Genomic DNA, 13,287 nt, shown 5'->3' with positions numbered 1-13,287 from the left:
GACTGGACCTAATGGTCAGAGGTCCCTTTACCTTTACCTTTACCTAGGCTGCCATTGGCTCTGGCTCCCCCTACTGTTGGCCTCCCCACTTTCCGCTCTACCAGTCCTAATGGGCGGCAGCCACCATGGTAAGAAATAGCCTGTAACTCAGGGGTCAGCAAAAAATTTTTAGCCGCGGGCCTGTCCACTGTCCACTGTCCCCCAGACCTTGTGGCGGGCCAGAGAAGTGGCACCGGGGGGGTGGAAGCGGGAAGAAGAGGCGAGGGGAGCAAGTAGTCCTCCTCCCCCAGCCCCAGCCCCAGCCACTGTGCTTACCTTACCTGGGGCTGAGGATGCCAACCACCGCTGCTGCTGCTTCTTGTGAGTTGGCAGAGTGAGCTCGTCCACTCCGCTCTCCTAGCCCACAGGAGCAACCACGGCGACGGCGACGGGGGGAAGATGAGCGGCGTGAAAGGGCCGGCTCCGGAGAGGGGCTGCTTAAAATGGCGCTTTGCCCAGCCCCCTTCCTCCTCTAGGCAGGGTGGGGAGAAGCCAGGAGGAGGGAGGGAGGTGGCTCCGCCGCCGCGGTGTGGGTGAGGGAGAGGGGGGAATGGAATGGCGCAGGGGGGAAATGGCGCAGCCCTAATGAACAGAATCCCCACGCCAATCCACGGACAGTTCGTGGGCCAGATCCTGAAGGCAATTGGGCCTGATCCGGCCCACAGGCCTTAGTTTGCCAACCCCTGCTGTCACTCCTGGGGTGATTTTCAATTCTCAGGATCCTCGTCTGCCCTTCTGCTCAGCCTGAAGGCTGTTTTCCTCTACTTTAAACCATGTATGGCTCACCCCTACCCCCTACTTTTTTTTTAACCCCGGGGGCCATAGTCACCCTGCTCCCAACTAGCCACATTCTCACACACACCCCTTTCGCATGCACACACATCACACAGCTGATTCATGCAGATGAGCAGCGGAGATCCATTTCCCCTTCTCTGCTCATCATGTGGTCGATCTGATCACTATGGAGCCTCTCCCTCCCCCCAGGGCCACGAGCCACTGTTGCCAAAATCAGTGGGATCTGGTGAGGGGGGGGGTGTAAGAAAGATTTTCTGTGTGAACCATATGAGGCCCCTGGCTAGGGGAGGCATAGCTAGGTTTGTCCGAGAAAACCTATGTCACTTGAACTCTTGTTTGATGTGCTGTAGATGTCCTCATTGTTGGAAGGAATTGCCCTCATCCTCCTCATTGATTCACCCATCCCAGCATCCATTTTCCCATTCCTCTTCATCAGCACATTGCATTTCCCCCTCCATAATACAGTGGTACCTCTACTTACAAATGTTTCTACTTACGAATGGAGCTCCGTCCGCAATCATGGATGCGGTTTAGATAGGATTTTTTCTACTTATGAATTTTTAGATAGGGTTGCTTCGACTTACGAATTTTTTCTCCCAATGCATTCCTATGGGATTCGACTTACACATTTTTTCGACTTACAAATGTGCACTCGGAACGCATTAAATTCATAAGGAGAGGTACCACTGTACTTTTATTTTTTTGGAGCTTGGTCAAGAGTACCCAACAAGGAAGACCCAACAATCTGAATGAGAAAACTTGAAATATGAATTGTGTCCCTGTGGTTTCCTTTCACTGGCCTGGCTATCTTCTGTTCCCCAGAGGGATAAAGGTGGCTTCTCCTCACACAGCTCATGTTCTCTGGCAGAGCATGAGGTACCTTTGCCATTTCTCATAAAGGCTAAATAATCATCACCACTAACAGTGAACTCAAGAGTTTGCGTCCTTTTGAAACCAGGGCTGCCAAAATTAAGTCAGGCATTTCTACATAGTTTGGGGATGCAGAAGAATATATAACAAACAAAAATTCAGCCCATAATGGCCTGAGAGGGACCTATGAGTTTCCACATTTATAGAATGCCAATGGCAAATTGTTCAAATATGGAGAGGCTGCATTTGTACATAGCAATGATACACTATGATTTATTATTACACAAACAAGCCTCAGGCTTGTCCCTTCCTCTCATCATTTGCCTGGTGTATGGTAAGAGAGCCAAGTGCCACAGTTTTGGGGTTGGAAGGAACTGCTGGCATATTTTTTTGAGGATCTGGTGATATTATTTATTGTGCCTTAGCCCACCATTTCCTCTGAGGAGTTTAGGATAGTGTACATTGTTTCCCTCACATTTTATACACACAATAACCCCGGCAGGTAGGCTAGGAAGAGAGATTGTGACTGGCCCAAGTCTGCTCAGCGGGCTTCGTGGCAAAGTGAGGATTTGAACACAGATCCCTGAAATCAACACTAATGATTGCACTACACTGGCAGTTTTGCCATGTGAATTACTCTCCCCCCACCCCACCCCACCCACATCACAAGGCTACTTCATCTCACTCGGCTGTTGAGAATAACCACCTTTCTACCAAAAAGAGAGAGAGAGAGAGAACAAAACAGCCCAAAGCGTGAATCAGCAAGGTGATGCGTTTTATTAGATTAGCACATGCAAGAGGAATTGATGGCGCTCCAGATGTTGGTGGGCTCAAAGGGTGGGTTGATGATTTGAACTCCCATCAGCCAGGGGTGGTGGGAGCTGGAGCCCAGAAACATCTGGAGGGTACCAGACTAGGCACGATGGTGGTGCTCTCCCTCCACTGTCAGAAGCAGCACGCTTCCAAACACCAGTTGCTTGGAAGCCACAGGTGAGGAGAGCACTGTTTGTGCTCAGGTGCTGCTCCTGGGCTTCCCACTGGGATATCCTGATGGCTGGGCCAAGATGAGCATTTGGCCTGATCCAACAGGGGCTCCCTTCTTAACATTTTTTGTGGAATGCTTTGAGGTGCATGGCAGCCAACGTCCCAGCCAAAGGGAAACCAGAGCCGGACGGAGAGCCTTGCCGTGCGGAAGCCTCTTACAAGGGAAGGGTAACCGGAGTCGTGCTTAATAGACCATTCCGTTTTTCTCCATAGAGATTACAATGGACAGTAACAGTGAAGGTGCTCGGTCAGGTAGTGAGGGGCATAGTTCCCCCCTAAGAGAAGATGCTTATTCTCGCAGCATTGGCGGACACAGGAAATGGTGCCGGCAACGTACCGTGGCCTCTGACTATAGATACGGTATGCCAAAACCCTTCTTCGTCCTTTGTGCCAAAAAAAGGGGCTGCTTTTTTTTAAGAACTGCGTGTGAAATGAGCGCCATCTCTTTATGTCGACGTTGCATGCCACGCCGAATGCCGAGGCCGCCCCTCCCCCTCCCCCTCTTTTATAAGGCAAGTCTTGTCCTGCTTTCCTTTCCCCCTCTTTACGAACAGGTAAGTTTTGCTTAGACTCAGTCGTTGAGGGAGGAGAAAGCTTTATGGTCATCTGCCCCGATTCCCTGCCCATGCCATCAGCTTTCCACATTGAAATGAGTCAAAAGTACCACCCCATTGCATGAACCCCATCCTCTCTCTGCCCCCCTCCCCCCACCTTTCTACTTGGCTGTGCAATCCCAATGGATATGATCCAAGCACATGACCGCTTTCTTGTAACCCCCCCCTTCAATGCTTCTGTTGCCGAAATGCAGGTGCAGGATGCTCGGGGGGGGGGAGCGAATCGACAACACCAGAGCAGTGAGCAGATTCAGATCATGCAGCCCTTGCCATATCCTTGCTTTGGGGGGAAATCCTAATAACTCGGTGGGACATGCGCCCAAGAAAGCATGCATAGGGTTAGGCTTTGTCTCTGAGAATTTCAAATTTAGTTAATGTCCAAGTCTGGCAGAAGCCTGCATGCGGATAGAACTTGTTTCACCTCTGAAAATGTCACAGAGCCCCGCTGTTAGCAGAGCTCAGATCTGAATATCAGGCCCCCCTGCTACCAAAATGGCGCTGAGGCCATGTAGACCAGTACCAAGCATTGCCGAAATCAACGGGACTCGCTTGCAAGTAGGGTGTGGTGTTGATTCAGAACAGGAATGCTTGGGTCTGTGAGCATTCTGGAGGCATGTAATGCAACGCAGCGCAAACTTGAGAATGGGGGAAAATAGAAAAGAATTATTACAAGGGGGTAAATCCTCTTTTCCCCTGGGCACAGGACACATCCCAGAGGCATCTTGTCGCCATCTTGTTTTGGGAAGCAGTAAGTGGGGAGGCACCATGAAAATGAATTGGTTTCCATTCCTCAGTGGGCCTCATAAAAGCAAACTTTTGTGCACCTAGAACAGAGATGGAGAACTTGTGGTTCTCCAGATGTTGTTGGATTACAACTCCCATCACCCCTGACCACTGGCCATGTTGGCAGAAGCTATTGGGAGTTGAACAACATCTGGAGAGCCACAGGTTTCCCCATCCCATGACCTAGAATCCCCCTCTCCTCCTTTCCCCACCATCTTGGTTTGGCAACTTACTTCTGGTGTGTGTGTGTGTGCATGTGTGTGTGTTTAGGGGGTGTGGTCCTCATACCCCTCTGTCCCATATGCTACCCCCTTGTCCACATTCCCACCTGCTTTACAAGAAAAAGCAAATACAAAGAACAAATGCAAGGCTTTGGGGCTGGCCTTCCTTCCCCTCATTGTCTGGCTGCCATGCATTTTGTCTGCCCTCCTGCTGCTTGGAAATGACGTTTCAGTAACTTCCCCCCTTAAAAAGGCGGCACCTCTCTGAAAAGGTGGTGTTCTGTTGAACAAAAATTACGTATATGCAAAAGGCATTGGGGGATGCCAGTGGTGAATGTTGACCTTGAACGACTGAGGCGAGCAGACGGGTCCTGCTAGCGGCAGCCGCGTCTCATGCAAGTGTGCCCATGGCAGAAATGCACAGTCTCCTTTGTTGTGAACAGAACCAGCCACTTTGTGAGATACCACCATGTGCCACCTCAACGTGGGTTGAGTGGTGGCAACGTTGCAAGTTCTTGTAATGCAAGAATGGGGAACTTGTGGCCCTCCAAATGTTATTGGACTTTCTGGCTGATGGGAGCTGGGAATCCAACAACATTTCGAGGCCCACATGTTCCCCAGCCCCTCTCTAATGGGAAATGAATTAGACCCTCTTACATATACTTCTACTGGCATGGCTGCTGCTCCCTCCACAGATGCTCCCTTGCCAGTCTGGGTAAGTATAAAAGCTTCTTTAAACACACAAGGAAGGCCCACCTGGGTAGCATCCTTTAGACTTGTCTGTGCGGGTCCTGTTGGAAACCACTGAAATCAGTGTGCCAACAAAGATACATGCACTTATCTTCATATGTGGTGTCAAGGAATCGAATCAAGGGGGTGTGATCAAATTGCCATTGGATTGCAGACGCCAGGCGATGGTGTGGGGTTGCGTTGGGGTACTGCTGAACTGCAGAAAGGGGTCATTACACTCCACCCAAGAAATATTAGCTATGCAATTAGAGGTGTCAAGAGCTTCATACCCAGCGTTGCTTGGGAATCCTAAGAAACCCACAAAATCTGTGCAGTTTTGAATTTGGTGGTTGAAATCATTGCTGTTTTGGAAGGTCTTGATTCAAAATGGCAATCAATTGTATCCAATGAACTATAATGCAAAATTTGGTTAAAAGCAAAACCCCATGCCCTTTTCACATCTAGGCCAGCCCCAGATCCAGCACACTGTTAAGGCAGGCATTGATGGACTCCAATTCCCATCATCCCACACGCAAAGAGCTGAATGGGATCTCAGCATGTCACTTTGTCTCAAGTTCCTTGGATTCCAAAGGGAATGGCCTGGACTAGAGTGTTCATGGTCAGTTCTCAAGTGTGGTCTTCTTGTGCATAGACAGCAACTTTGACCGGGCGAAGGCATGTTCAGGGGAGCTAAAAGCTAATAAAGGCCAACCACTCTGCTCAGAAAGACTTTGCAGCAAGACTTTTCTCTGTAGCTATCTATGCACTGAAAGTTTCTGTGGTACCATTTCGCCATGGGCCTCATTGCAAATTAAGTCCAGGTGTCTTGCTTGGAACACTTCACTCATCAAAGAGACTCTGATGTAAACACTTGAGATAGGGAAATGGGAACGGGGAACTAAGAGGCCCTTCCCACAGTTATTATCCCACCACCAATTGTGAAGTCCTCACAAGTCGACTTTCCTTGCACTTGCTTTGGTTAATGCTCATCGCAACTTGGAAAAAATCATTGAAACCAGTCAAAGTTAGAGGAAGGCATATTGGGGGGGATGCCAACACAGAGAGTATTCAGGAAATTTGTCTGCAATTGCCAAATATTCTGCAAAAGTCAACATGTGATGACTTTGATTTTAAAATTGTGTGGGATTGTGCGAATTGCATGGGCTGCAAGTGGGAGATGGATGGATGAATAGATAATTTTTTATTAATATTTATTTTTTTATTACACTTATATCCTGCCTTTCATCCAAGAAGCTCAAGGCAGCCTGTGTGGTTCCCCCACCACCACCACCACCACCACAAAATTATCCTCACAAAAATCCTGTGTGATAGATTAGACTGAGAGACTGCTACTATTGACCGAAGGTCACCTATGGAGCTTATGGGTTGGACCTTCATGTATGGGAGACTCTTCTGATCTTCAGCAGAGAGTAACAGGTCCAAGCTTCTGTCTCTGGAGCAAGGCAGGGACTGGTGGACTGTAAACATGCCAATCTGCAGAAGCCCTCCTGCCGATCTGCAAATTTCTCTGGTGGCTGGGGACACAATAGCCCAGCTTCCAGTCTTACCCCTCCAGGCAGAAGGAGATGATGCTGCTTGATCAGCTAATTTATTGCTGGAGAGAGTAAGTCGTTCTAGCACCCCAACTTGATAATTAAAGAAATCACCCTGGCTTGGGGCACTTGGAGCTGTATGTTTTCAGGACCCACCTTACTTTATGATTGTAAGTTGCTTTAAATGGTTTGTAATATCATTTTAATGCTGTCCCTCATCCTGGGACCTTACGGAGAAGGGTGGGCAATAAATAAACAAACAAATAATTTTGTCCGCTGGAGGGAATGATATAAAAACTGCTATGGCCAAAGGGAATAGCAGTATTTAAAATGTTCACCCGTGTCCAGGCACCACCCACCCACAAGAGGGAAGAATCAGGGGAACCTTAAGATTTGCAGAATAATGAAAGCAACTTTAATTGGGTGGGTGGGAAACCCAAGTTGAAGGGGCTCAAAACAGTGTGTTCAGTGGCCAGAGGATTCTGACTTGCTGAGGTTGGGGGATGGGATACAGGGTAGAGGAGGGGAAATTGAACTGGACGATTGGAATCCTGAACAGCAACACTGCAGCCTATCATTGCAAGTTCCACTTATTATTCTCTCCCCGGGGCCGCCGCTTTACTGCAGCCGAGCCTTTAGGCTTCCTGGTCATTTCATGTCATTTATTATGAACTAGTGTATTTCAGCCCGTTCAATAACGGGCTCTAGAACATCCTGGGGTTCGGAGAAGCGCTTGCGCAGCGCTTCTCCGAACCCTGGGACCTGTCATTGCTGTCGGCGGCAAGGGGACAGGAACGGAGGAGGAGAAAGCGCTGCTTTCTCCTCCTCCGTTCCTCTCCCGCAGCCGCCGACAGCAAGGACACCTCCCAGGGTTCGGAGAAGCGCTTGCACAGCGCTTCTCCGAACCCTGGGACCTGTCATTGTTGTCGGCGGCAGGGGGACAGGAACGGAGGAGGAGAAAGCGCTGCTTTCTCCTCCTCCGTTCCTCTCCCGCAGCCGCCGACAGGAAGCAGAACTCCCAGGGTTCGGAGAAGCGCTTGCGCAGCGCTTCTTCGAACCCTGGGACCTGTCCTTGCTGTCAGCGGCAGGGGGACAGGAACGAAGGAGGAGAAAGCGCTGCTTTCTCCTCCTCCGTTCCTCTCCTGCAGCCACCGACAGGAAGCAGACATCCCAGAGTTCGGAGAAGCGCTTGCACAGCGCTTCTCTGAACCCTGGGACCTGTCCTTGCTATCGGCGGCAGGGGGACAGGAACGAAGGAGGAGAAAGCGCTGCTTTCTCCTCCTCCGTTCCTCTCCCGCAGCCGCCGACAGGAAGCAGACATCCCATGGTTCGGAGAAGCGCTTGCGCAGCGCTTCTCCGAACCCTGGGACCCGTCCTTGCTGTCGGCGGCAGGGGGACAGGAACGGAGGAGGAGAAAGCGCTGCTTTCTCCTCCTCCGTTCCTCTCCCGCAGCCGCCGACAGCAAGGACACCTCCCAGGGTTCGGAGAAGCGCTTGCGCAGCGCTTCTCCGAACCCTGGGACCTGTCATTGTTGTCGGCGGCAGGGGGACAGGAACGGAGGAGGAGAAAGCGCTGCTTTCTCCTCCTCCGTTCCTCTCCCGCAGCCGCCGACAGGAAGCAGAACTCCCAGGGTTCGGAGAAGCGCTTGCGCAGCGCTTCTTCGAACCCTGGGACCTGTCCTTGCTGTCAGCGGCAGGGGGACAGGAACGAAGGAGGAGAAAGCGCTGCTTTCTCCTCCTCCGTTCCTCTCCTGCAGCCACCGACAGGAAGCAGACATCCCAGAGTTCGGAGAAGCGCTTGCACAGCGCTTCTCTGAACCCTGGGACCTGTCCTTGCTATCGGCGGCAGGGGGACAGGAACGAAGGAGGAGAAAGCGCTGCTTTCTCCTCCTCCGTTCCTCTCCCGCAGCCGCCGACAGGAAGCAGACATCCCATGGTTCGGAGAAGCGCTTGCGCAGCGCTTCTCCGAACCCTGGGACCCGTCCTTGCTGTCGGCGGCAGGGGGACAGGAACGGAGGAGGAGAAAGCGCTGCTTTCTCCTTCTCCGTTCCTCTCCCGCAGCCGCCGACAGGAAGCAGACATCCCAGGGTTCGGAGAAGCGCTTGCGCAGCGCTTCTCCGAACCCTGGGACCCGTCCTTGCTGTCGGCGGCAGGGGGACAGGAACGGAGGAGGAGAAAGCGGCGCTTTCTCCTCCTTCCTTCCTCTCCCCCAGCCGCCGACAGGAAGGACGCGCGCACTCTCCCCCCCCCCCGCCTCCTCCAACCGCCGCTCCTCACGGCCAGGGAGGGTTGTGAGGAGGCCTTCGCCGGCCTCCACCCCGGCGGGAGCGGCGGTTGGAGGAGGCAGAGTGGGGGGAGAGTGCGCGCGCGCAGTCTCTGCTGTCCAATCCCTGTATCCCTGGGGCACATGCGCAGTGACCCAGGGACACACGGGACATCTGGACGCAGGGACAACATGGACATTATTATATAGAATATTTGTCATAATAAATGTGAGATTATTGTGTAACCAAATGTGTAACCAAGTGGAGGTGACACTCAGAAGAAAAAGACATGCAGATTTGGAAACGATGGTTAGAACTGAAATGGAAACACAATACATTCCATCTCGCTCATGGACACAAAGGCTGTTGTGAAATGAGGGTCTCGGCACAACTGCCACATCATAGCAGGGTTAAATGGTTGGCCCGGAGCCCATCTGATCCCCATATGGATGTCTCCAAAACTATGTGCCATAGTGGGGGTCAGGCATTGAGTAGTCAAGCAGAGCTGTAGTTTTAGGCCAGTGTTAGCAACTGGCTGCACCTGTTCATATGTTGCCTGGAGTGAGGCAACATATCCACTAGGGAGCGGCTAATCCTCACAGTTTTCCAGTACTGCAATTTTCACATCTATTTTCTTTTTCTTTTTGAGTCCTCATTTAAAAAAAGCTTTTCAGTGTGAATTTTTCCTAATCTATGCATTTCTGTATGCGATTTCCCCTAATCCACACAATAGGAAAAGCATTCCCCCCCCCACTCACCCAGTGTGAAGCATTTTTGTATCTCTGCCTGCATATTGTTTCAGGAAGTGCCAATCAAGTAGGTTTGGTTTAAATGCAAGCTGAATCAAATACCGCCCACCCCTCCTCCGTCCACAGTGTCCCCCAGAGAACTGACAGCCGGCTAAAATGCAGGATTGCTATAGGGCAGGGGTGGCCAACTCACAAGAGACTGCGATCTACTCACAGAGTTAAAAACCGGAACCTTTTTTTGGGTTCCGGTCAAAATTGTTGAGCTTTTTTTTTAGGAAGGAAGAAGGCCCATTTTGGCGGGGTTCAGGTCAAAGTTGTTGAGTTTTTTCAGGGAGGAGGTAAAACATTGAGCTTTTTTAAGGGGAGCCACAGTTGTTCAGCTTCTTTGGGGGGACCCAATGATCTACTAGGGATCTACTGCAGACGTCCAGTGATCTACCGGTAGATCACGATCTACCTGTTGGACATGCCTGCTATAGGGTGACCATGTCCTTGTGTCTTACTTTACAGAGGACAGTCCTCTATTTGAACATGTCCACTCTTTAAGAATAATAATAATAATAATAATAATAATAATAATAATAATAATATATTTATATCCCACCCACCTGGCTGGGTTTGAAGGGCTCTCCAGTCCAAACCCACTTTCAACACAAATAAATAATGACAATGATAATTTGTATAGTTGGAAGGGGCCATGAGGGTCATCTAGTCCAACCCCCTGCAATGCAGGAATCTTTTTGCCCAGTCTGGGACTTGAACCCACGACCCCAAGATTAAGAGTCTCATGCGCCACCAACTGAGCTATAAAGCAAGTCAGGTTTAAAGTTAATAAAGAATGTATGCTAAGAAGGGAGAGCAGGGGGCAGGACACAAGGACCTCTGGGACACACGTCTCCCTCACTGTGGTGGGTTGTATTGCATTCCTATTTCACTTGCAGCCGTGATCCCCAAATTGCATCTATTCATATAAATTAGCAAGTGTAAGTTGTATGCAAAAATCTGTGTCCTCTTTTGTCCTCTTTCTCTTACTTCACGTTGCATAAATGTCCACTCTAAATTGCTTACAACACAGACATTGGGCCTCTGCTTTCGGTGCCAGTGCTTAGTGGCTAGAGCAAAAATGTTCTGCCTCTCCCATAACACCATAACCTGGGCTCGTCTAATAAAATTGCATCTGGCAGCACACTCGGGGTGTGCAAAATAAAGTACTGCCTTCATGCAGCCTTTGATTAACTTGCGGAACTCTCTGCCACAAGATGTGAGGATGACTAGTAGCTCGGATGGCTTTTAAAGGGGGAATAGACAGATTTGCGGAGGAGGGTTGGGCTACCGGTGGCTGTTAATCATGGCAGCTTAATAAATCCTTCATGTTTTGAGGTACTGTGCCTCTAAATACCAGCTGCTGAAGGCTATTTCGTTCATGCCCTGCTTGTGGCCTTCTCAGAAGCATTAAATTAGCCTTTGACAGATGGATGGTGCTGAACTAGATGGGCCTCTGTCTTGATCCAGGAGGTCCCTTCCTTATGTTCTCACGTCCTCTGTCTATTTTGCACCTGAAGAACAAGTCATTTGCTGAATGAGATGGAGAGGCACCTGCATGGAGGCCTGTCAAAGATCATCTCTCAATGCTGCTCCCTGACACGTACTTGAACTTTCTCTCTGGCCTCTGGCGTTGGTTTTGCAGATGGCTACTGTAGCCGAGAGCGTCTGTCCCCGGAGATTTACGAAGAATCCGAAACTGATCCTGGTGCAGATGAGGTCTCCACGCGGATCTTCGTTGCCCTCTTCGACTACGACCCGCTGACCATGTCTCCCAATCCTGATGCGGCTGAAGAGGAGCTCCCGTTTAAAGAAGGGCAGATTATCAAGGTATGGCCTGTGAAGCACACTCATGCAGGATTGGGGCTAGAACCGGTTATGGCTGCTAGCCGTGGGGGCCAGCAGTCTGTGAGGGCTGGTGGGGCTCTGCCCTGCCAACCAGAATGTGCATTCAGCCAGCCCTCACTTGCCTGTTCTCCTAAACACAGGCAATACATGGGATGCCCTTGGCTGTCACGTTCTACCTTTTTTAAAATAAAAATAAAGTTTATTTATTCATTAAAAACATACACAATAATAGAAATGGAACAGAAAAAAACAGAAAAAACTAAAATATAAAGAAAATATAAACACAAATTAACAAGAAACTAAATTAATAATAAAATATAAACACAAATTACAAGAAGCCAAAATCCACCTTCCCCCAAAATAAATTCAAACATAAATTCAAACTAAATTAATTATAAAATATAAACACAAATATATAAATATAAACACAAATTACAATAAGCCAAAATCCACCTTCCCAAAATAAATTCAAACATACTTTTTCCAAAATAAATCACTATCCCCACCCCCCTCCACCACATTCCAACCTCTCCTACATTCTGCTTTATATCTACTTAGCTAATTGCATACCTTATTTTCCTATAATTTCCTTTTATTTTTGATTTAGTACCCTTCATATTTCTGCTATAAGATTCACTTTTTCCACTTGTTTCTTTAAATATTGTTTAAAGGAGATCCAATCTTTCCCTACTTTTTCTTCACTCAACCCCTTTGCTACCCCAACTTTAATAGCCAATTTTTGATATATTATTAATTTTGTAAGCCAATCTTCTTTGCTCGAAACTTTGTCGCTTTTCCAATTCTTTGCTATCAGGAGTATCCCAGCTACAGTTGCGTACATCAAAACACATCTATCTCCTGTCACGTTCTACCTTTGAATCACAGAATCATGGAATTGTAGAGTTGAAAGGGAGCCTGAGGGCAATCTAGTCCCACCCCCAGCAATGCAGGGAATCTCAACTGAAGCAGCCATGGCAGATGGCCACCCCATAGACTGCTTAGAAACCTCCAAGGAAGGAAGGTCCACCACTTTCTAGGGGAGTCCGTCCCACTGTCAAACACCTCTTACAGAATTTCCTTTGGTCTCTGTGTTAACCACTGTTAAGGACTAGAAATAGTTGGCTCTGCCAAGAGGTTGAGGGAACTTTTTCTCATATGTGGTGGACTTGTAAAAGGGTAAAAGAATATTGGGAAATGATCCATAATGAATTGGGGGGGGGGAATGTTTAAAAGGATTTCCCCCCCAAAACCCGGAGTCCTTTCTGTTGGGGATAATTCAGGCTGAAATTCCCAGGTGTCAAAAGAAAGGTTATTTATGTATGCCACTACTACGGCCCATGTTTTGTTAGCCCAAAAATGGAAAACGATTGAGGTTCCAACTAAAGAAGAGTGGCAACTTAAGCTGACAGAATTTGTGCAGCTTGCAGACTTAACATATCAAATAAGAGAACAAGAAGAACATACGTTTAGAGAAGATTGGAACGTGTTTATTTAATATATGGGAAATGACTGTGTACAGTTGAAAATGCTGGCAGCATTGAGATAAATTCAACAGTGTAAATAAGTTATGATGGTTGTAATAATGGAATACTGAATGGTATAGTTTCTGTAAAATATGCAGGGATTTATGATATGTAAAATGAACTGTGGAAAGAGAAGAAGGGAAGTCATTGATATCTTAAGGATGTACAGTATAAATGAGTACTTTGAATTGTAAAACAGTCACCTGCTGTTTGG

General features: G+C 48.7%; 1 protein-coding gene across 6 annotated transcripts in view; it reads left to right on the top strand.

Annotated features, from left to right (window-relative positions):
• Window positions 1-13,287, top strand: part of RIMBP2 (RIMS binding protein 2) — a 283,562-nt gene that overhangs the window by 255,077 nt on the left and 15,198 nt on the right. For 4 of the 6 annotated variants that reach the window (XM_035097547.2, XM_035097540.2, XM_060269719.1 and 1 more), the window contains 2 exons: window positions 2,962-3,108; window positions 11,348-11,532. In XM_035097547.2, the coding sequence (XP_034953438.2) occupies window positions 2,962-3,108; window positions 11,348-11,532 (332 nt within the window). The remainder of the gene's footprint in view (window positions 1-2,961; window positions 3,109-11,347; window positions 11,533-13,287) is intronic. The other 2 variants (XM_035097548.2, XM_060269720.1) reach the window with 1 other exon arrangement.

The sequence above is a fragment of the Zootoca vivipara genome, chromosome 17 (assembly GCF_963506605.1).
Source record: "Zootoca vivipara chromosome 17, rZooViv1.1, whole genome shotgun sequence".
Taxonomy (NCBI): domain Eukaryota; kingdom Metazoa; phylum Chordata; class Lepidosauria; order Squamata; family Lacertidae; genus Zootoca; species Zootoca vivipara.
This window is presented reverse-complemented; position numbering and strand designations above follow the sequence as displayed.